The sequence below is a fragment of the Pygocentrus nattereri genome, chromosome 21, assembly GCF_015220715.1.
Source record: "Pygocentrus nattereri isolate fPygNat1 chromosome 21, fPygNat1.pri, whole genome shotgun sequence".
NCBI lineage: Eukaryota > Metazoa > Chordata > Actinopteri > Characiformes > Serrasalmidae > Pygocentrus > Pygocentrus nattereri.
The window spans coordinates 29,810,725-29,835,440 of NC_051231.1; the positions used below are offsets into that span (position 1 = coordinate 29,810,725).

The 24,716-nt window shown below is 39.2% G+C and overlaps 2 protein-coding genes across 4 annotated transcripts in view; one reads left to right on the plus strand and one right to left on the minus strand.

The window, feature by feature from the left end:
- Nucleotides 1-540: 540 nt before the first annotated feature.
- Nucleotides 541-7,255, plus strand: arpc4l (actin related protein 2/3 complex, subunit 4, like). Its single transcript, XM_017711307.2, has 6 exons — nt 541-603; nt 3,264-3,382; nt 3,590-3,701; nt 4,125-4,220; nt 5,133-5,303; nt 6,544-7,255. Exons 1-6 carry the CDS (start codon nt 601-603, stop codon nt 6,547-6,549), a joined length of 507 nt encoding a protein of 168 aa, XP_017566796.1. The 5' UTR covers nt 541-600; the 3' UTR covers nt 6,550-7,255.
- A 2,436-nt stretch (nt 7,256-9,691) lies between these two features.
- The window catches only part of pfkfb4a (6-phosphofructo-2-kinase/fructose-2,6-biphosphatase 4a), a 37,095-nt gene continuing 22,070 nt past the window's right edge, over nt 9,692-24,716 (minus strand). For 2 of the 3 annotated variants that reach the window (XM_037532307.1, XM_017711287.2), the window contains exons 10-14: nt 24,119-24,223; nt 21,316-21,445; nt 20,571-20,633; nt 18,482-18,546; nt 13,549-14,911 (exon numbers count right to left, since the gene is read on the minus strand). In XM_037532307.1, coding sequence (XP_037388204.1) covers nt 14,852-14,911; nt 18,482-18,546; nt 20,571-20,633; nt 21,316-21,445; nt 24,119-24,223 — 423 coding nt within the window. In that variant the 3' untranslated portion in view covers nt 13,549-14,851. Of the gene's footprint in view, nt 11,669-13,548; nt 14,912-18,481; nt 18,547-20,570; nt 20,634-21,315; nt 21,446-24,118; nt 24,224-24,716 lie in introns of those variants that run through there. The other variant, XM_017711279.2, reaches the window with a different exon arrangement.

Here is a 24,716-nt window from a genome sequence, read left to right on the forward strand (position 1 = left end):
TCTGTACGCTTTTAATAACTGCTGAAGAATTTGACATCACCGAAGAACGCACCCCCATACGCATATAGAAACTCAAACGCTTACAAAAAATGGTACGTCCCTGTTCCAGCCGCTAACGAGCCCCTTTTCAAGCAACGTATAAGCAAAAACAACATATTGTCGTTTTCGCGTAATAATTATTACTGGTCAAGAGGTGCAGATTGGTGAAAGAGAGATCTCTAGCTACCATTCTGCTTTCTTACACACAAACTGACCCGGGCAGTCTATTTGCCATATATGGAAGAAAAAGCGAATCAAGGTAAGTTTGCCTGAGCGAAATGGTGGCCGTAATGTTTAGAATAGAGTGGGCACTAGGATTTCAAGTTGAGACATATATTGACTTTATTTCATGCTTTTTTTGCACCACATAGGGCTCTTAAATGTGGTTTAGACAGACAGGTGTATGCGCAAGTACAGTCTTTGCTTTTATATTTAGTAATGTTGTATAAAACGCGGGTGATGTGTTTCTACTGCGTCCGTATTATATGTTTTTGGTAAAAGGCGCACGAAGGCTGCAGGCGTGGCGCAGACACTTCCGCCTTCCTCAAAAGCCCACAGAAAATGGTGAGATTCTCTTCTTTATCAAAAGTGTCATTGTTTTGTATTTATGTTGGTTTTGGGATTTAACTAGGCGCTGAGTGAAAACGTGAGCAGTCGTACTGTGCTCTGTTGTCGGCTCTGTTGTCGCTGGGACGCTGGGGCTGGCGGTGTTGATACTAATGCTAGCTGGCTAACGTTACTGAGCGTTTCTCCTGAATTGAGCTTCGGGATTTAATTCTCGGGGTTTATTGTCTTATTATTATTAAAGTATCTGATGTCGAATCCAGAGCACACCTGCGCGAATACAGTGCTACGACGTGTTTCATTCATTCTCGTTTGTCTGAGGTGGCCAAGCTGCTTCAAACGGTCTCAAATAAATGATACATGACGAGTCTAACGCTGCAGAGCTGGCAGGACGCTTACTGCGACTTAAAGGGGGACCCCTCTGGGTTTTCACGGTGTCCAATTCGACGACAGACCTGTAAATAAAGTCATTCTGAGAGGGATTTGATGTGAAATGCTGAGATGTGCAGAAACGTAGCTACTGACTCAGATTTCTGTACAGTGGTGGTGACATGAAGCAGAGGTCACAGTGTCCACAGCGCAAATATAGCCGTTTTATTTACTACCCAAAACAACCAGTGAACCTACACGTGTGAGTTTTGGATGAATTGATGATGGTAAAATAGTGGAACATCTTAAAAGCATTAAAAAGTTTTTCCTGTGGGGAGTGCTTTGCACCACTGCTCTATAAATGGATTTTATAAAACACATTTTAGGCGAAAAATATCGCAACACTTGCAACGTTTTGGGCATCAGGCAGCATATTTAGGGCTGCTGATATGATGTAGCTCTAAAAGCTCTATGATGTAACTCTGGTTATCTGGTTCCTGTCACCATCAGAGAACTAACTGTTTAATTAGGCTAAAACTTTAGAAACATCAGTCAGATTCCTCTTAAAATCTGCAGATTTACAGTCAAGTGTAATGTAATGTCCCTCGCTATATGTTAAGGATGTGAACATCTGGACTTGACAGTACAGTATTTTTGGCGATGTTACCATGATATGATGCCTCTAAAGATGAGTAAACCTCCTGCAAACAGTAGATTGATGTTTTAATATAAGCCATTTAAAGTTCCTACATTAACGTCAGAGCGTGTGTAAAACATTAGGGATGCAGAATCATAATTGCTTTGAAATAAATGATCCGCATTGGAGGAATTGGACAGATGCTTGGATTTGACCAGCATTTCAAACCAATATTTGATGCCAGAGTTATTGTACTCAAGAAGAGCAGACGGTTTAGGTGATGCTGGGATTCTGGGCTAAAATTAATTAATTCGTGTTTGTACATAAATAACGTTACAAATGCAGTTAAAATAGATGTTCTGTTTTTCTTAAAGCCAGTGCGACAAGAACTCTGCATTTCATCGGCAGATACATAGAGGAAAAATATTGGGTCTCAGCATCAGCCCACGATTCTCATATCAGTGCATCCATGTAACATGTTTATTAACCTGGTTGGAAATCCTGAAATGATTGTTATCTTGTTGAACTACAAAAGGGAGGGGACTCGTTTGAACCCAACAGAACAGTTGGGTTCACAATAGGATGTTTGTACTTTAAAAATATATCCAGTGAATAAATATATATAAATGGCCTTTAATATTGTTATTAGGGATGCACCGATACGTTATTCGGCTCTTCTGGTAAATTCTGGTAATACAGTAAATGTCATCAGTGTAATTGTGATTGAATGTAAATGTTTGGACATGTTTGCTGATTCCAACATATTGGAAAAACAGCTATAGTGCATTTTATATATAAAAAAAATTTTCAGTGTCAGCAAATAAAGGTAAATTGTGCACTAAAATTAGCCAAAAAAGTCTCTTTTGTACAGGACGTGTTAACTTATTTTATTTGACCATAGAGCCCAAACTTTTACATATGACTCTAGCTTTGAAACTCTCTTTGATACCCACATATTTAAGCAAATAACCACCTAAACTGATATGATTCCAGTTTTATCATGTTACATGTTCACTGATCAGAACTGACGTGTTTGAGGCCTCTTACTCTCCACGGTAGATCCATCTGAATTTACAGGACCAAAGCGTAATCAAGTTATTCAGTAACTGCATGAAAAAAATGCTGAAAGCCAAAAATCTCAGACGCTCTTTGTGTTATTTTCTAAAAGTAATGTTTCCAGAGCAGATCACTGAAGAGACGCCGTCTGTTTATAGTTTAGAGCCCAGATTTGGGGAAAAACGGGTCGACTTTCAGTAGAAAAACAAACTTGAGTTCAGCTTCTTTTATTATAAGGGTTTAAAATGACATCACCGTCTATTAGACTGGAGAGAAGAGCTACAGCCTCACACGACGCCCAGCTTATGAAATGGTGAAAGTTATGAACAATATGTCGAAGGGTGTTTTGGATCCACCGGTGGTCTCACGGAGTTTAAGATGTTAAAGAAATCTGATTAATGCTCTGACAGTTTCACCAGATAAAACCAGTTAGGTTAAAGATCTACTGTATATAATGTGTACGTGCTGTTGCACATTGTAAACGTTAAACTGAAAACCCTTAACCTGTGAATGTAGTAGCTTCAGTAGCTTATGGTGCAGGTTTGGGCTGCACGTCACAGGATTTGACAATCTTTTCTTTTTTTGAAACCGTCTTCAGACGGCGACTTTGCGGCCATACCTGAACGCTGTGCGGGCCACCCTGCAAGCAGCCCTGTGTTTGGAGAACTTCTCCTCTCAAGTGGTGGAACGGCACAACAAGCCAGAGGTGGAAGTTAGGTGAGTCACCCTGGATCATCGTTCCTGAGTCATCATCATCCATCATCTGAAATGAGCTAAATTCAACATGGCTGGGTTTGACATGTCTTGCCAAATGCATCAGCTCATGCTTTTAATGTATGGAGTCGTGAGCCTGTTGTGGATTCAGCCATAGTCTGTTTGTTTCTGCTTTTGTTGGTGATGCTTGAATTTGATCTCTCACCACAGGAGCAGCAAAGAGTTGCTATTGCAGCCGGTGGTAATTAGCCGCAATGACAAAGAGAAAGTTCTCATAGAGGGCTCTATTAACTCTGTGCGGGTCAGCATCGCCGTCAAACAGGTTCGTCAGAGGTTCTGCTTTTCCTGTAGACTCTTTTATTCATGTACTAAATCTGACATGATTCTTTCAAGCTCTGTTTAGTCCGTCCATTAGCGGTTCCGGTTTAATGGTGTTTTCTATCCATAGTGACTTGTATATACGTGGAACGTATAATCTTTTCCTATATATTGACTTTTCTATATTGATTATGATCAAATGCAAACTAGATCAGCCTTCTCCTGACACTCCTGATGCAAGTTCACTCCCTGAGGGTAGAAAACAGTAGCCCATTATCAAAGAATTGGCACATGCAACAATATTAGCACGAGCTCTGCTGAAGCCTTGATTCATTTCATGTTAACAGCTTAAGTAAATCATACTACACACTGCTTGTCGGATTGGGAGTGGCTTGGGATTCCGTTTAAACTCTAATGTTCCTTTCAGGCGGATGAGATTGAGAAGATCTTGTGCCACAAATTCATGCGTTTCATGATGATGAGAGCGGAGAACTTCTTCATTTTGCGGAGGAAACCTGTGGAGGTGAGTTAAAGAGGCAGCATAGTCCAGAATATGTTTTTTTACATTAAATCTGCTGCATAATTCAGTCATTCAGAGTGGTTTATGTGACCTGGTTCAGTGTAGCGAAACTTTCGGACTCAGATTTCTTTACAGTGGCGATGACAGGAGCCAGTATTTGCAACGTCTGCAACACAAATATGGCTGTATTATTTTACTATCCAAAACCAGAAGTGCTGATAATGGTGAAATAATAATAGCAAAATATATTTTATCTGGAAACCGTTTTGCCTTAGAGCACCTCTCTGCTGTGAAGGGAGTTTAAAAAATAAATTTTAGTCCAATTATCTCAGACGTCAGGCTTCGTATTCGTAACCATTTAATGTAATAATTGCAAGGGAGCTTTTAGAGGCATGAAGTGCTTCAGACCTTGGTTTCCTGTCACCACAACTGTGAACAATTCTGACTCAGTTCTGACTTCTTCTCTACATCAAGCCACTCTGAATGACTTTGCTTACCTCTTAACTCTTAACGTAATTATACAGAAATAAAAAAGCCTTTAGGAACACAATAACCAACTAATTTCTTACATAATAAGAAATAGAAATACAGTCTTTTGCAGTTTTGTATTACAACAGTAAGCTGTATAGCAACTCATAGACATTGAAGTGCACGTGTATCTGTCTGTCTATATAGATTGGGAAGTTTAACAGTATTCGAATACGCTTTTCTGAATTTATGATGGCTATTAGTACTTCTGACACAACAACTGTGTATATCATAAAGAAGACATATTTAGACTGTAGAGAGGCTGTGAGCAACAACGACCAGTGTACAGCAGCTGCATACTCTGCATAGAAAGCATGTACACGTATCTTTAATGCGACTTTCACTTCATCTCTTTTCTAACATCCTCATGCCTGTCTCTCCCATCAGGGCTATGACATCAGTTTCCTCATCACTAACTTCCACACGGAGCAGATGTACAAGCATAAGCTGGTGGACTTTGTCATCCACTTCATGGAGGAGATCGACAAGGAGATCAGTGAGATGAAGCTGGCCGTCAACGCCCGTGCTCGTATCGTCGCCGAGGAATTCCTCAAAAACGTATGTCTTTTTTTTCTGTCACTATTGCTTACATGAGAAATCGAGAAATCTGCTGGTTATTTTGTCTGTTCATGGAGTAATCGCAGTATTGAAAATTGGCCAAACTGGTCAGGAACAAGCTCGTAGCCTTACAGTGATTTAAGTTAAGTGATACTTTATTAATCCCACAAACGGGGAAATTCCACCTCCGCATTTAGCCCATCCGTGAAGTAAAACACCACATACACACAAGTGAATACACACACACTAGGGGGCAGCCCTATTCATGGCGCCTGGGGAGCAATTGGGGGTTAGGTGTCTTGCTCAAGGACACCTCAGTCATGGACTGTCGGCACTGGGGATCAAACCGGCAACGTTCCGGTCACAGGGCCAGTTCCCGAACCTCCAGCCCACAACTGCCTAATTATTTCCAAATAATTTATTATAAAAAAATGAACTGAAGCTTTATAGTCCGTATATGTTTTGAATGTTTGTGATATGTTTGTCACAAAAACCAACATATTTGTACATATCCACTTATTCAGCTTACAGCAGTTTAGCCCCACCCACTCACACTGAAGTTATAAGGAGTGGACTGCTTTTTGAATGAAGTACAGTACAGGACTGCCAATCAGAAGAGTTTATTTACGTACATCAATCTTAAAGGCAGAGGAAAAAAGCATGTTTAATTTAAAGGGATGAAGAGGGGTGGGAAGAGGCCATGTAAACTGGACTATGACATACCGAAGTGACATAAGGGGTCTCCAAAAATGCAATAAATGTAAGAAATGATTAATATGTGCCCCTTAAAGTGAACTTGAAACCAGAGCTCATGGCTTGTTTTCCTTCCATACCCTGACCGTTCTGAGTGAAACACTGTATCAGTGAGAGCCTCTGAGCTAGATTGGTGCTATGATAGGCAGGGGTGGTCAGAGTGGAGGTAAAATGTGATATTATTGGTTAATATTTATTTTCCCTGCCCGCTGATGCCCAATGACGTCATCAAAAATCAGAAGATCAGGACAAGTCATTATAGTTCAATGGAAAATTACAGGAAAATAGGAGTCTTTTAACTGATATGAAGTGATGAATCCTGATTAATGCCTAATATGATCATAATGAGGCTAAAAATTTTGATTTCAGATTGACTTTAAAATATGCGTTATTATACTGCAAATTGCCATAATAGCATTTTACTTAAATACTGGGAGTGGTGAGTTTGCAGTTGCAGTATTTTACAGTGTGATTTTTGCCGTTGCAGTTTTGAGGACCTGTTTCTGGAATCAATCGCTCCTGTGACTTGGCCGTCGCTGGGGTACCCATGGAGAGAGAGAGAGAGAGAGAGAGAGAGAGAGAGAGAGAGAGAGAGAGAGAGAGAGAGAGAGAGAGAGAGAGAGAGGCATCGCAGACTTCTACAGCTCAACAGACAAAAAGGGAGGAGCTTATTGTGAGTTTAAGAATCAATCAGCAAAAAGAACCACTGGAACGAGTGACCAATCCTGCGATGCCGTATGCAGTGTCCCCTTTGCCTTCCGTCTTCTGTTAAAGGTGCTTCTTGTTCCCATTGATAATTGTATATTTAAACAAAACAAATGACCCCTCATTTTCTGTTCAGAGAATAAAAAAAACACAAGGTCAAGGCAGGTCCTTAAGAAGTATTATCCAAAATGACTATTGATGGGCACAGGAAATACTTTCAACACGTTAAGTCCACAGTGGCTTGTATTTCGTTTGTCTTTTATATACATGTACTCCAAGTGTTTTTTTTTTTTTCTCCTTAATTTTTTGTTATAAAAAAGGAATCAAACCTCAATGTTAGTGGCATCAAGAAAGGTAATTAAAAATAAAGTTATGGGTGTTTATATTTTGACACAGCCAGCCTCTGATGTAATTACAGGTGGGAAGAAACGATGCATAAAATGTAATACTGATGGTAGCGATAAAACCAATAAAATTCTATTGCGCTTTCTGTAGCCCAAGAGATTCATTTCTGAAATGACTTGAATAACGGAAGTGAAAATGATTGACGTTCACAGCAAAAAAACCAAAAAAAATTAAATCAAGTTATTATGTGATGTATTTCTCAGTATATGTTTGTTACAAAATGATGCAGGTTATTTCTAGTTTTTTTAGGTGGTTTTAAATGGTTTTATCTGGTGAAACTGTCAGATCATTAATCAGATTAGTTTAACCTCTTAAACTCCGTGGGACCACCGGTGGTTCCAAAACGTACTTCATCATATCCTTCATAACTTTCCTATTTCATAAACTATATTCAGAAGGTGGGCATTGCTTGAGGCTGTAACTGCCTTCTTTCCAGTCAAATAGATGGAGATGTCATTTTAAATCCTTATAATAAAAGAAGCTGAACTCATTTTTTTTTCTCTCTACTGAACATCGACCCATTTTCCCCCAAATCTGGGCTACAAACTGTAAACAGACGGCGTCTCTTCAGTGATCTGCTCTGTAAAAGAAAAAGAAAAAAAGAGCATCTGAGTTTTTTGGCTTTCAGCAGTAAATTATAAGCATATAGCAATATGTGTGATCATAAAACACATTTTCTATTTATTTGAGGGGAGCTTTTACCAATCAATCAATAAATAAATAAATAAAATAACTTTTTATTTCATGCAGTTAATGAATAATTTGCCTTATGATTTTGTCATGAAAACTCAGATGGACAAACCAAAATATACCCTGGAGAATAAGAGGCTACATCAAGTCACTGTATCATATATTTCTCAGTATAAGATTGTTCTAAGACTGTTATAAAATGATTATTTCTTATTTTCTTAGTTGTTTGGTGGTTTTAAATCGTTTTATCTGGTGAAACAGATCAGTAGCAGATTCTTTCAAGCATTATTTCTTAAATTAAGTACAATTATTTGATAGAATTAGATCATTTCGCTAGATAAACAAGTCAAACAAGTCTCAATTATTTAAATACTTGTCTTGCGAGTCTCAAAATGAGGAACATTGACTAGATTTAAGATTTAAACATTTTTTGCAGTGTTAGACAGAAGAAATATGTCTATGATACATACTCTACTGTGTCAAGACTAAAACTATAGTAAGAACAACTGTATGAGTCATTTCCTTCCTCGAACTGACAAAGAACTGAAATAATGCGGGGTTAGCCACAAGCTATCAGCTTCTTCAAAATTACTGCTTTAAATAATTATCTACCATTGGGTTGTGTTTGGTGAGTTGCCTCCTGGCTTGATTAGAAATATGGCATTAAATTCATTGTAAAAATTGCATTTTATTTCAAATTAATTCTAGCATTTTAATTAACAAATGTAAAGTATGTGCAGTAGAATTAACAGGATTATATAGCATAATCCGTTTGGAGTGTGTCTTCACACTTCATCCCTACTCCTCTATCTCAACAAATAAGGGACACCCTACTCCTACATGTGAACGTGCAAAACAGAGGGCCACGGGCTGGGTGGTAGGAGCGAGGGGTGAAATGGGATTGGGCCAAGTTTTTCTAGAATGGAGCATTTCACACCAAACCACTCGGAATAGCTTTCCATCCGAATTATTTCTAAGAAAAATGTTTTAACGCTTCGAAATGTTTGTCGATGTAGGTTATGGAAAGGGAAATTGGCCGTAGTAGTGTTGACAAAACTCTCAGAACTCCATTTAACTTCAGCAGATGAATTGTTTGTCCAACAGAAAATTTGCGAAAACCTGAAATCGGGACATTTTCCTTCAAACAACAAACACAAACAGCGTGGCAGAGAGGTAGAGCTGCACGGAGGAGCAGATGAGAATGGGTTTTTTTTTTTTTTTTTGACACTTTTCAGCTCTTACAGTGCGAGATGTCCAGAAAAGACTACAGCATTTCCAAACGGAAAGTGCTCAGACTGTTCAACATAATAGAGAAACATGATCTCTTGCTTAACGTTAGAGATGGGGGAAATATAATGAAAGAAAACTTATCAGGAGACTATGGGGAAGTCATAACCTGCTTCCATTAGAGATGGAAAAACCCAAATACAGCTTATTTATAGATTCACTGTGGCTGAATCTCACAAGGCTCCCCACTATCTATAAAGTGCACTGCACTGGTCATGAAACTATGGCTGTACATACATGGCCTTCTAATCGACATATAAAGCACTACTTAGCCGTAGAAGCCATTCATTATTTTATGATCTACATAGGCAGCCATTTGAGATTCAGCCCAAAACAGGTTATTGCAGGAAATAATATCATTAGGTAAATTATTTTAATCACTAAAAACATCAGATTGATGTAAACCAGCTGCCGGGAAGTGAAAACTGCATTCTTGTATGCATTTTCATGTTACTGCTTACAGTCTGCTTAGAAATTCATTGGAAATGTAGCTAGTGACTTTCCCCTTCTTGGTTTAGTCTGCTGTATCGAAACATTCACAGATAGCATCATTTCTAAAATACCATTTATTGTCAGTAAGACATATAGGGACGATCATATTGTTCCAAAATGCGTTACTTAAAAGGACCAGTGTATGATTACATGTCTGCACTTTAAAAGCAATTTTATCCATCTTTTACACACATATGGTTAATTCACTTTCTGGGCATTTAAAATTCAGGATACAATCCACAGTTGTATATCGGAAAGTAGTGAAAAATAATGTGAGCGTGATTTAAAGTAATTCATTACAATAATAAATAATCAAAATAGTTGCATTTGGGTGCCAAGCAGCAAAAAAGTATGTTGATTTTTAAACATGTGAAAATAAATACATATCTTTGTATGAAGGCAATAGAGTCATGGCAACAGTATTAACACCAGTGATAAACTGAGGATTTCTTCACGCGGACATAAAGCGGTTGTGCCATGCTTCCCTCAAAGTAACAGAGAGATAAGAATCAAACAATAATGACACAACGATAAGCACAATACTGACACAGAGAGCAACGCAAAAGACACACGAAATCCGCAGACCCAATATATACTGAATATATAATCAATATATCCCCACCAGTACAGCCCTCATACAATACATTACATTCCCAATATATTACATCCCATGTATCCCAGCTTTGCTACACTTTCCGAATCCCAAAGATGTAGAACTGAGGTTCTTTCAAAGCAGATTAAAAGGCGATTACAGAGATTTTTAAAAGATTCTGCATAATTAACTCCTTAAGATGTAAACAAAGTCATTCAGAGTGATTTGGTTTGAAACTGGTTTTGGAGCTTACAGACTCAGAATCGTTCGCAGTGATGGTGATAGGAACCAGACGTCTGAAACATAGACAGTCGCTATACAAAATAGTTATGAAAGCATTAACTAATGACAACATTGGCCTAAAAACCTTTTTTAAAACATTAATGGTGGGAAGGTACATACACAACTTTTATCTTTTTTTTTTTTTTTTTAATGTACCACTATTTTACCAACCTGCAAATAAAAACTCAGAGTGACGTGTGGGTTTGCTGGATTTTGGATAGTAAATTAAATGCCTATATTTGTGTTGTGGACGATGATGTGACCCCTGAATCCCATCACCACCACTGTAAAGAACCGTCAAACCACTCTGAAGGACTTTGTTTACATCTCAATGATAGAATTATGCAGACATTTTAAGTAGGTGGAATTCCCTTTTAAATCAGCTTCTTCTGATGGACCATCTCCATGTTATAGAGTGATGAATCACATGGCATGAATCACACGAGCAGTGTCGGTCTCATTCCCCATAGCTCTTCCCCTCTGGAAATGTGCGTGTCGATATTTGTAGTGTGAAAGTACTGGTCATGTAGGAAGGGATTTGATTCTGGACTTACCAAAGGTCAGGGTACATTGACCACTGTTTTTGCATTAATGCTGCTGTAGGATCAGTTCTTGTCATTTTTATGGCCCATTATATCAGAAACACCTACCGCATAGGTTCACTGTATATATATTAGACCGGGACCCATCTGTTGCTCCAACTGGCTAGCGATGGTCTTATGGTGGTCCCTTTTCATTGATCGATAGGGTATAGGGGAGCTGATACTGGACAGCAAATGAAGGACAACAGTCTGTAACAGTTTACCTACAAAGTGGACCTATATGGTTAGTGTTTCTGATAAATTGGCCAATGAGTGTATATACATGGTAGGTGTTTTGAGTAAATTGGCAACACAGTGGATAGACCCATACATCCTATGATCCCAGGAGGCTAAAATGAACAGTGCAGTGCAGTCTGGCCACTGATTAGGGAGTCAAGGGAAAGGATGGGTACTCAGACAGGGGACCCCAAAGTCTTGTTTGTGAGTTGCCAGGAGGTCAGGGGATCCCCGGAGCACAGGCAGTGAGATCAGTGAGAGTGGATGGCCAAACGACGGGGTCAGAGGTGAGCGGGAACGGTCTGCAAGGCATCCTCCGCAGTCCGGTGCACATTAACATTCTGAAATGAGAGCACAAAACATGCGCTCAAATAATCAGTATGTGCAAAACCTTCTGGTTACTGTACAGGTGAAAGATTCCAGGCCCCTGGGGAAGATTACATCAGCGGATAATGACCGAGTGTAAATCTCTCTAACCTCATACAATTTCAGGATTTGATGAGATTCTTTAGGGAATGATTCAGAAATCACAATTCACCACAATTCGATTTGATTTATTTTTGTCCTATTCACAATTATATTTAAGGAAATCTTTAGGCACTTAAGGGAAAACCGGAAAATTGCACTTCCTGATGGCGCAGCATACACAGTTGCCAAGCCTTTGCTAGGGGGCTGCCACATGCATACTATGGTATTTTATGTGATTGCTAAAGTGTTGATAAGTTGTTAGGGTATCGCAGTTTTTTGCTAGGGGTTGGTTGCTTGGGTGTTCCCAGGTCAATGCTATGGTTCCCTATGTTTACCAGTGTTGCTAATGGACTTGTATCATCGTATATATCATATTGATATAAGCTGGATCCGCCAATTCCTATCGGGAAAAACACTCATTTAACAAAGAATGTATGAAAACTGTACAGCTTATCAAAAAGCTGTATACTAAAAAACATTCTAGAGTTGGAAGTGTGTTGACACCTCTGCATGACGAGATAGCGGTCAAAAATACGAAAGAATATACCGTCACAAATACAGAAATTGGATTTTTGGATTTTTAAAATCTTGCAGTTAATATTTTGGCCAAAAAAAATGAGGGCTCTAGGTGGCCCTAGAGAGCTAGGTGCTGGCCCATGGCTGCCACTAACCCTCGTCCTTGCTGCCATACGCTTATTATGTTGAAATCAATACGTTTTAGCATGTTACCATACTATAAACTGAAGAGCACTAGTCCCCGTCACCGCCACTGATATATCAATAACTGTTATTAGGAAAGGTTTTTGGTGTATAAATGCATCCATGTGTGGTCAGTAGCACAGCTATGGTGTAATGGGCTGGACTGAAGCCAGGCATGACAAGAGTCTAAAGTACTGCTACTGGAGTCGGGGAGGGGGGCAGCTTGTACACCCATACATCTTTTAGACACCTGGCACTTGTTTTAGTCCTTTAACACCGCTGACTGGGCTATGCATGTTGGTTAAACCAGCTATACAGGATCATCTGCCTCTTTTTTGTGGCCTTTCCACACGATAAACAAGCTAAGGTTTTCAGATCCAGGCTGAAATCTTATGTACTTTTCTTGCACATCTGGCAACGTGAGGTTTGTCCTACAAAGCTTGACTGTGTGCTGCCTTACAGCAACAAATCGAATTTGCTGAGACAAGTCTGACGTCTCGAATTTGCTTTAGTTTTGGACTGGAGCTACTAGGCTAATGTAGCTAACAAGTAATGGACACACACACACACACACACACACACATCTAGTGCCTTGTGCTAACTGCATGCTTAAATCATCACTTACCTCAGACTATATTGAGTTGTTAAATAATCTTAAACACTTATGTGATTTAGGGCACAACGACACACTGTTAGCTGTAAAAATGGACAAATGAAGGGACAGAATTGAAGCTTTAATTGAAGCGGTCATTGCAGTTTTCAGCTGTGCCAAATGTATCTAGCAAAGTTAGGACATCAGGCCTGTCTTGCCTGGCTGAAAACATTTGGAGTAAGGGGGAAAAATGTAAATCCGATTTTTGGCCAAACTATCACTAAGTTCATTCCAACTACCTCACTGCTCTGAAATCTTGGCTCTGCACTGTGGCAAATAAGCAAAAACCTCATGTATGTGCTGTAGGTTGATTATCTGAAAGGATTTGTGAGGAAATGTATTCCTGCTTGTTTTATGTGGAAATTATTTTATATGGAAATGGAAATATATATATATGAGAATACAAGTGGTCTTTGAGTTCTATTGAACATGTTTTATTAGCAGTTCCATTAAGACATCAGGATATAAAAGCACCTCTCTTTAAAAGAAAGAACTTCACATACTTAAAAATTCACAGCATTTTTTATTTCTTTCTGAGCAGCTTAGCTCTGCGTCAGCAATTATACCTTCTGTTTCATAGCAAAGCTAAAGCTCAATTAATCAATCATAAGAACAGATCTTTAGTTTAGATTAGAATCCATATAAATTAAAAGTGACAAAATATTTTTTTTATATAAATCAAATGAATGTCAAAGTCAAGATACAGAAGCAGCAAATCTTTTGGACTTGGCCATCTACATGGGTTTAGCTTATAAGGGCTCATTTTAATTTGTGCGTTACAGCAGTGCGAATCAATGTAGTAACAACTTTAGTTTTCATTCTTAGCAGCTACTTAATGATCATCGTACAAGGATGGCCACATTCTGCAATACAGCATGTAGTGCAACTTAAAGGGGAACTCCACCATGTTTTCAAAATCTCTACATAATTAAACGGTTAAGAGGTCATTCAGATGGATCTGGTGTGAAATGCTCTGTTCTAGAAAAAATGTGCAGAGTAAGAACTGGTAAAAGTGGTGGTGATGGGAACCAGGCGTCTGAAGAGTTTAATGCTTCTGAAAGCTATGACTATGAAATTACTGTGAGTTTAAGTTGTGGCCTAAAACAAATCAATTTTGAACCCATTAATTGCGAAGAGGGTCACCATGGTCCCCAGAGAAAACCTATTTACCACCATTTTAACATCAATTCACGTACAGTGTGTGGGTTCACTGGTCATTAGGGATAGTAAATAAAATGGCTATATCTGTGTTGCCAACATTGTGACCCCAGGTTCCTATCACCACTGTGGAGCAATCAGAGTGAAACCAGATGAAACCACTCTGAATGACCGTCTTCATCTTAACGAATGAATTTAGCTGATTCTTCTTTAATGTAAACTTAATGTTTAAAAATCTCAGTGTTAATATAAAATACTGTTAGCCAGCTAAATTAATCAGATTCAACAGATGTGATGTCTGGCTGCTCATTTATATTAGCTGGTAAAATCTTCTTAAGATAACAAATTAGAGCCTGACCACAGACATCGGGCACAAATTGCTTGGTTTCAAGTTAAAAAGAACACATGCCAGAGCACAGACAGAGTAATTATTGCTCTGATTCAACATTCTGGAGGACAAGCCACTGATGCTGGTGGATTGTGCCAGGGAGTGGATGATGGTTGGAGTGAAAACAAGTGTAAATGAGTGCATTTGTGCGTTTGTCTTTCAATGATGAGCTGGCACCGTTAGCAACGCCTCCTCCGGCTGCCGCGTCACATCTACGTTCTGTTCGACACAAACACAGAGATGACATCACACAGCAGGTAAATATGGGGGTGGAGTCACACGGACGGACCAGGAGAATCAACTGGATTTGTATATTTATAAATAAATACTGAAACAAGGTCACAATTCATGAACATATAATATCCTTGTACAACTGCAGGGCCTTGTGTGCATACACATACACAGAGATAGATACACAGAGACACATGCGCACACGCACACACACACACACACACACACACACACACACACAGATCTACACACAAGTAGAGAGTAAATTGAGCTTAATGTTTATTGCTTTTCTGAAACACTTCCTATGTGCTATAGCTGCACTTTGTACTATCAGTATCGTGCTGCGGTAGCCTTTACATCCGGGGTCGGCAACATGTGGCTCCGGAACTTTTACTGTCCTGTTGCAGCTCCACAGCAGAATTAAAGTTTTAGGTAAAAATTCAAACAAAAAGCTGGAGAATGAGAAGCGACTTCAAAATCGAACGCCAAGAGACATTTAACAAAAAACTCTTCTACTTTTGTGGAAAAGTTTCCTGCCAGAGATGCGAGAAAAGCAGCTATAACTGAGCTAAAGGTTAAAGCAGAGAAAAGTACGTCTGAGTTTTAGTCTAGATTTTTAGCCTGTAGTAGTACATTAGCACAGACTGAGACATATTTACAGCCAACATGGTAAAATAGACATAAAACGTTGTGGCTGCCAAGGACGTTTGATCTTGACCCAAACATTTGGGTTTCCTTCTTTAGACTAAGCAGACTGGACCATCTGACCAAAGCACAGGCCCTGATGTGCCCTCTAGTAGACTAGCGATGTATCATGGTTCTTATATATGAGAATGTATAGTGTTTTAAAATAAATAAATAAATAAATAAATAAATAAAAATCGAAAACTCTAATTTAGTGTTGAATTTTTATTACAATTACTAAACACCCTATTACCCTATTATAATGAATAAACACACAAAGCACAGTACAGTAGTTCTGCAGCTTCTTTTTCTGCTGGTTGGATTGTGTCTGTGCATCTCAACTTAAGAAAAGCTAAATATTGTGCTACGTATAGTGTGTTATTATAGTATTACAGTAAGTATGTCTTCGAGTATTGCGATATTTTTGCCATATCACCCATCCCTCGTCTGCTTCAGCTCAGTAAGGGCTTGTAAATTAGACGATCTTACTTGGATCAGGTGTGTTAAAACAGGAAAAACAACAACATTTGAACGGTGGAGATGCTCCAGGACCACGAATGAGGACCACTGCTACACAACTCTGCCAGAACAGGTGCTATTTCAGCATTTCCTGTTCGAAGCATTCAGTGTAAAAATGGCTCATGACATACAAGACACATGCTAACCGTGCGAAACTTTTCGTGACTTCATGGGAGAACAAATCAGCTGCAGCGAGAGAGAGAAGACACGTACAATTGGTCTCAATGGTTACGGTTCTCAGTTGTGCATGGGTATGAATAAGACCACTGCTGCGGCTGTTTATGCTATTAGTACCCAAATCAAACCCCATTTGAAAATGACTGCACCAGTTAAGAGAACAGAAATGGACTGTGAATGGCTTTAGAAGCACTTCATCCTTTCCAGTAATGAAACTTCACACAAACTTGAGTGTGTGTGTGTGTCAGACCTCTAGTCTGTTTCTGAACGTGACCTATATAATGAAAACATTGCCAAGAGAAATAAACGATTCTGTTAAATGATTCATTGTTTGCTGCATCCTAAAACGTCGCCCCATACATTATTAAATAGATGTGTTTTCTGCAGCAAGTACCTTTTCCTTTCTTTCCCTTCTTTCCCTTTTGGTTCTTTATAAGCAACTTGAAATGATTTGTTTTTAGAGTAAAACCAGCTTCCAGGATAAAACATTATTTGCACACATCACTTCTTTTCTAAGGAATACCCTCTGTGCACACCACCTGCCACGAAAGCCAGAGAATTTCTACTGAAGCGACTTACTACTTAACGTTTGTCAGACTCTAGAGGGCGATACTGAGCGGGTCTAAAATGACTGGGCTCAAACAGAGCTGTTCTGGAAAGGCATAGTTTGTAAATGCTTGATCATTTTTTACATAGAAAATGCAGTAATCTGAGCACAGAAAACATTTCAACATCGCTATTATGATTTTTGCTCTTTTGAACTCAAATTCTCGAACTTTCTGTTTGCGTCTTGAGCAGTTATGACCTCACTAAGCACAGACCGCTTCACTCAGCCAACGAGCTGATCAGCTCTCCAACCAATCTGTGTCCTGCTCAGACAGACACAAAGCACAAAGTCAGTGGAACAGTGGACTAAAATGGACAAGAACTCTGAGTCTTTGACAGCAAAGGTGCCGTCATTGGTTTAACCAAGTATCAGAGAAGAAATGATGTATGCAGCTTTTTGTCCGGGGAGCTTAAAACCACTGTCTGAACAAACAATGCGTCTTTACCTTTGTCATTTTTACATTTTTGACTATTTGAAAACAGCAGCCATTGACCGTGTGACACTGTATGACAAACAGACTAACAGAATTATGTCAAAATTTGTTTTCTTCTTGCATTACTTGTTACTTTAATGATAAAAGTCACTGTACTATTTTGGAGACACAACGTTTTGTTCTGACAGTGACAATTTACATTAATACCAAATGACAGAACATCAATGTGTTACATTACACCTTTCGGTTGAAGGACCATGCTACTTATACCTAGGCCCCCTACTCTGTGCTTTGGAGTGTCACTTTGCCCCTTGGAAGAGCGTTACGTGGGTTAGTGATTGAAATCTTCGTCTACGAAACAGGACAACCTTTTGAGAACCCAACACATCATCAGTGGTCGCTGATGGCTTTAACATAAACAGGTGTGACAGATTTTGCCGCACATTTCCAACAAGCCAACAGGTGCTCTTTTGTGGTTGTTGGAGAAATGTTAGAAAACGAAGACGCCTTCAACACCTGGGAATGTGGTCTGATTTGTGGTATGTAGGACAGACTGCACACAAGTTTTGTTGTAGTCTGTTAACATTTGATGAACCTTTTTGTGATGCACACATTATGTGTTTATTGATTTGTGTGTTGATTTCTCACAACACTCTGTTTGGAGTGTGTCTCTGAACGACCTCCCTTTAGAGGGCCATAAAGCCCTAACACTTTGCCCTACAATAGCTGGGACACCCTACCCCTGGGCATGAACACGCAAAACAGAGGTGTCGGGCTAAGTGGCGGCGACGGGGGGTTAAAATGGGACTGGGCCTTAGTTTTTCCCCCACAAATGTTTTTTCGTAATAAAACAGAAAACAAGTTGTGGTTAAAGCAAAAAGAACAAAAGATTACTGAACATAAGTCCGTGCACAGTTCCTTTCTTCTGTCTGCTCAGGCATAAAACTAAAGCCCAGAACTGACCTGTAACCATGAATCTGAGTGCGTGAAATTTACATAAGTACAAGACTTCAAATAAAACCAGGTCTACGACATTAAAAAATCGTTATCATTAGAAAACAAAACAGAGTCCGAGCCTGAAACCTGATATTCTGTCGGGCTGCACGAGACTGTGTGAGTGTGTGTGTGTCTCTCTTACCTCTGGTCTTTCTCTGTGGGTGTTCACAGCTTCCACTTTCAGGGAGATTCTCTCCACTTTGCAGCCTGCAGAAGGAATAAAGATGTCATTTAAATCATCTAATTGCCTTTTCGCCGCCTCGTTTCCAAAATTCAGCAGTTACTGTACAACTGTCCATAAAGAGGAAGGAAAAAAATAATAACACTGTGCAAAAATAAATGACAATGTATTTGTCTCACACTTCCCCCAAATGCAGCTGATCAACCAAAACGTGTCTGGTGTCCAAATTTTGCTTCTTTGGTTTTGAACTGGAGCTGCTAGACTAAAGGTGCTAGCAAACACTGGAAATCAATAGTCACCCAAACCATTTCCGCGAACGCACGCCCAAATCATCACATATTTCCTTCAGGTTACACTACTAAACTATGTGAACTCATTAAACAGTGGCCAGACAGTCTGGAACATTAGCACCGATTTCCTACTAATCTGGACACATGCAAACTGGGGCTTTTGGCAATGAACCACAAACTAGCGAGAGAGCTGTTCAGTAAAGTCACCACACAAAATCTCTGTGTACGTGGTGAGCACTGGCACCTGAACGTTACAAGGAAGGTCTCAGAGTCCTCGTCTAAACAGCTGTGCATATTTACAGAGGACGCCTCAAAATAAGCATTTTTCTCCTTCTTCGTTGTGCTTACTTGTCACGGTCATGCCGTATGTAACTAGGAGGGTCCGGGGAATCCACTGCTGTTTCCAGCATCCAACTGACACGGTCATCACGCTTCAAATATTTATGGCTGAGGCTCATTAGTGCAGAAAATGTGGTCCTTACATTTGTAATTGAACACTGTATTAACGTTATGAATACATTTGCTTATGCTGAATGGCGTCAAACTGTAAAAGCTCACGAAAGAAGCTTAATGGCTGTCCTCTTCTTTTAGCTACAGGGAGAATTTTATTTTCTGTTTTTATAGTTCATAGTGAGTCAAACTGTGTTCTAAACTTGTCTGTGCGACTTGAATTAAGACCCAGATGTGGTTTGTGCAGGTTCAGAGACGTTTTGGCATGTATCTGTGGAACCGTTTTGGTGACTTTTGGCGAGCTCCCTTTCTAAACTAAAGAAGCAAAATACAGACACCAAACAAGTCTTGGCTGATCGACTGCATTTAGGATAAGTGGAAAATCATATTTGATTTGGCGCCAAACTATTCATTTACTGTAGGGCTTCCCTGCTTTAATGGCAGCACAGAAATACTGCAAAAAATACATGGCATCTAATATTTCCCATTCCGAGGTGGTTGTGTGATTACATGGCTTATTTATGGATATTATTTACTTGTTTTAAGCTATTTTATTAAGTAAAATCCTCTCACTATAAGATAATTTTGCTAATTTATGCACATTTCTTAGAAGTAAAATGATCTGCCAATACAGTAAGAATTCAGAGAAATTACTTAATACAAGTAGAAAATGTCTAGCAATAAGATATTAATCTTATATTAAGCTTACAACAATTTCAAGAGGAGAAATATTAGAACTATTCACTATTTTTGAGATCATTTTACTTGACACGATGCCATTTTTGCAGTGAATACAGCACCACACCAATGATTACACTTAAAACATGTTTTATTATTCAAAAATAGCCGCAAGATGAGCTAACAGAACTAATCGGATGCTGATGAGGTACAAGGACTCGTCATCTTCTATGCAAGGTTTTCTCTCCTCAGTGCACAAGTTACTTTGTCAGAGAAATTATTTCTCTGTTTCCAGACCAAGCTAAGATCAGCTAGAGCAGTTAGCCCTGTTAGTGATAAAGCCATGCCAGAGCCTTCTCAGTCACATCCTTGGCAGTGTGCTCACATAAAGGCTCTCGTGTCTTATGGTAGCAACAAGTAATACTCAAATATGAGCTGATATTTAACAGTCCAGTTCAAATGAAAAACTAGTTACACTGAATTATTATTTTCGCCGTGATGGAACATAAATACCCGCGCAGTGATTTCAGTATTAGAATATTGGCATCTTCAGTGGTTAACTGAGTACTAAAGTACATGTGCACACAACACCTAGTATAAATGACTGGGGAGGAAAAAGGGCATATCGTTACCGTAGGCCACTGGCGTCAGCTTCAACACCGAGTGCAAGGGACACTTCAAGTAAGGCAGCTCCTCTGTGGAAGATACAGAGCCTTGATTAATATAATCAGGCAGTGGGTTCATTCATATAAAATTTACTAGTGAAAAACAATAAAACATACAATACAGAGTGCAGTGCAGGCTATTAAACTCTAATACTATAAACCAATAACAGTATTAACCATTACAGGTCACAGGATTATACACAACATATTTCAGTAGAAGCCAAAAGTGAACAACCTGTCAATATAGAACGTAAACTGAATGTAATCATGTTATTACGCTGCTGTTTTCCTAGGAAAACAATCGCTGCTATCCGAACAAAGCCTCTTATCTCCAAAATGAGAACTAGGAGAAAGACTTACTTTTAATGGAAGTCAATGGAACCAGACATTTTAACAAGCCATGTTGGGCCATTTCTTTTAGTCCATTCATCACCAAATTAACACACAATGTGACGGGAAACAGACATTTTGAAATTATGTCAAAAAACGAAAAACAACAAAGATGAAGATACATGGTTTTGTTCTGACAGCAGCACAATAATATCTCTAGTCTTGTACGACTACATTTCCCAGAATGCCTAAAACCCAGAAACAAATGTTCTAATATTTCTTTTTTTCCTGGATTGGGTAAAAAGTAAAATCAGCTGAATGAACCTAAATATAGCCCGTGCTTGTCCATTTTTTTTATTAGCAGAGCTGAAGCGGCTCTTACCTGCCGTCTTGTCCAGGAAGTAGGCGAGTAGGCAGCGCATGACGGCCTGGTGGCAGATAACCAGAACGTTCTCCTGCCGCTCCAGCTCCATGATGACCGGCTCCAGCCGTTGCACCAGGTCTTCATAGGACTGAACAGAAAACAGAAAAAAAAAATTCAGACTCAAACGTGTCAATACAGAACAAAACTGAATGCACAGGTAATTTATTATGCAGTTAACTGTAGTTAATGTTAGGTTATTAAGCTATTCAGTAATGTAAGTAAATTTATGTACAGTTGAATGAAAAAAGTTGGGAGTGCCGGTCAACAACTTCATTTATGATTTTCTAAGTTAACACACACACACACACACACACACACACACACACACAAATATATATACACATATACATACATACATATATGTATATGTGTGTGTGTATATATTTTATATATATATATATATATATATATATATATATATATATATATATACACACACACACACACACACACACACACACACACACACACACACACACACACACACACACACACACACAGTTTTCTGGGCGACCCACCAAAATTCCACTCATCATCACTCATTTTCTACTCAAACTCCAAGTTACTTATTTTTCCAGACTTCTTTTAGTTATACCTTGTAAAATGGTATAGTAAATAATTTTAATCTAGCACAGTGCCAGCAACAATATTTTCAACTAAATCATTTTATAACAGGCCTTGTTTGTACTATTTGTGTACGTTTATTTTCTACAATAAAAGTGCATTTAAAATCTGTTTGAGGAGATTAAAAACTAATTAGAGCTTGTATGCAGGACAACAATCTGGGTGGTTTGAGGGTGGAGCAGCTGTAGCAGTCAGTGGGGTGCCGACCTCATCAAGCCAGTGGACTGATGTATGCTTCCTATCTGGTATGGACACTGACACATACGTCCCACTTACCGGTGCATCCATATGAAAAACGTACCCAATGCTTATGTATTTATCCTTTAATGTCGTTGTCAGGGTAACAGGACATCTTTTATCTTTCAGCAAGTAACAATCAATAAAAACTTGCCAAATGAGTACCTTCCAGATGAGCGATCTGAACGGGAGAGAAGGCATGTTTGGGTTGGAGGTAATGGTCTGTGCGCTGCTTTAGCTCGTCCTCACTCACCCTCTCTTACCCTCACTCACACCATTAGGCTCCATAAAAACAACATAATCTCAGCCTACAGGAAAGCCTAACAGGTCTGTTTATCACAGCCCATCTTCATCACTGCCCTCTTGTCTCATAGGAAGATTAACCTGTGTGTAATCATTAGCAGACTAGCCATTAGCCATCTGGCTGCCAATCAGCCACCTGGCTATTCATTAGCATTGTGACAGCAGGCCATGCTCTCAGACTTCCAGGAGCCTCATAAGTTAAATGGAGGAAAGACAAGTGAGCAGATTAATCAGACTTGAATGATAGGCCGGACAGAACTGTGGACACTGTGTACATCAAAGGCTCATCGACATGGACATCTCATAGGATTTAAACAGCAACAGTAGACACCTCAAGTCAGGGGGTCCCAACTGCATCCTAGGGACCTTCATACTTGTGTACTCATTGTATTGCTTCAATGAAATTTCTGCATAAATAAGTCTTCAAGTAAACAAAGTAATTCAGAGTGGTTTGTTGCGAATCGCTCTGTTCTAGTGAAACTCAGAACTCTTCTCAGTGGTGGTGATGGAAACCAGACATCCAAAGCATTTAATGTATCTGCAAAGTTTTTACATGAGAATTGTTACGAATTTGCTGCCACGCCTGAGACGTTGTTTTACAATATGACCTATTCAGGGTGGAGTGGTACCAGCAGGGTGTTGTGAGGCAAAATAGTTTCCAAAGACCCCCCTGGTTCCTATCACCACAGGTTTCTCTTCAATTAACCATTTCACAGCAAACCACTCTGAATGACTTCATTTACATCTGAAAGGCTGAATTATACAAGCCTTGAAAAATCGGTGGAATTGCCCTTTGAGGACGCGACTGAAGGCAGAGATAGCACGACATAAAGGCCAACTAGGCTAACTACTCTAGCAGATGTCAACTACGTCCAGAAACAGTGGAAATATTTCTATCTGACAAAGTAAAATGCTGGCATATCATCCACTGAGGAGAAAAGGCCTCATTTAAGACGAGAAGTATCAAGTTTTGAACCACTTAGCTGTAGTTTAGCTCATCTGAGCAGTTTTATTACATTTTTATTTATTTATTTATTTAACAGTTTTATTGCCAGTTTTATTAAATACAAAAATGACATATTTCTCTCTGCTTTTTTGAATAAAGTCATGTTTTTAAATGTATTTCTCTGCTTGCTGATCATTTTTGTGTTACTGAATTTTTTAGCCTGCTAACACCAAACCTACACCCCAAAAGATTAGGCTCCAGCCCTATGTTCATTTTGCCTGTAGCATCGATTAATATCAAGACTTACTACAAACAAAAAATGCAATGCATAGCGACGGTAATAGTAGCCTTTAAACCACTTCATATGGTTAAGCTTTAGATATTTTACTACTGTGCTAAGAAGGGATTTATTTATAGGCTGTAAATACACAATGTGCCGTTTAGTTTCGTTTGACCTGCCTAAGCCAAACACCCCCACACCCCTTGATACCACTAATGGAAACCCCCAACTTGTGTTATAATGACATTAACTTAAGAGCATAGAAAGAAAGATTTTAGCGAGGTGACTTTTGCCTTGGGCTCAGCTGGAGCCTAATAAACAAGTGAAAAGTGATTCTCATGTACAGGCGCATTAGTCTTCAAGGTGCTCACCTCTCCTTTAGGATAGCGGTAACGGTACTTGTCCTGATCCCGCAGTGCAAACTCCAGAGGATAGCGCTGCTGGATCTCCTCATACATCAGCTCCTCGCAAACGCCCTGCGGACACAGCACCACACCCATCACACGTCCAGACAAAGGAAACAAACCCATCTGTAGCACCGATGATCTAGTTCAGGCTTTTAGAAATCACTGTCATGACAAATCCTGTAACACTGAGATTAGTTTAAATGAAAATATAGAGGGCATAACTTTCGGTTGAGCAGTAGAGGAGTTGAACAGGGCCTTCTTTATATACTGTATAAATATATAATAACGTCTGGCAAACTCATTGACGCATACAATGTGTTTCTAAACAGCATATGTTATGTTTCAGACACAGTATTAGTGCTGGTAACTGTACTGTTGTACTAAATATTATAGTCTCATCCTCAGACTGACTCATACGCACTGATATTCAAAAGATTTCACAACATGATGTGGGGCAAGTACTTTAGATTAGATTAGATGAGATTAGATTCAACTTTGTCACTGTACAGAGTAAAAGAGCCAATGAAACTTTGCATTAAACATCTTTCTATAGACGATTTGA

What these genes read in the sequence shown, in the direction of transcription:
- arpc4l (XM_017711307.2), top strand. An exon ending in TCAGCATCGCCGTCAAACAG is followed by an intron (nt 3,702 to 4,124) that starts GTTCGTCAGAGG and finishes TGTTCCTTTCAG; the next exon opens with GCGGATGAGATTGAGAAGAT. An exon ending in TGCGGAGGAAACCTGTGGAG is followed by an intron (nt 4,221 to 5,132) that starts GTGAGTTAAAGA and finishes CTCTCCCATCAG; the next exon opens with GGCTATGACATCAGTTTCCT.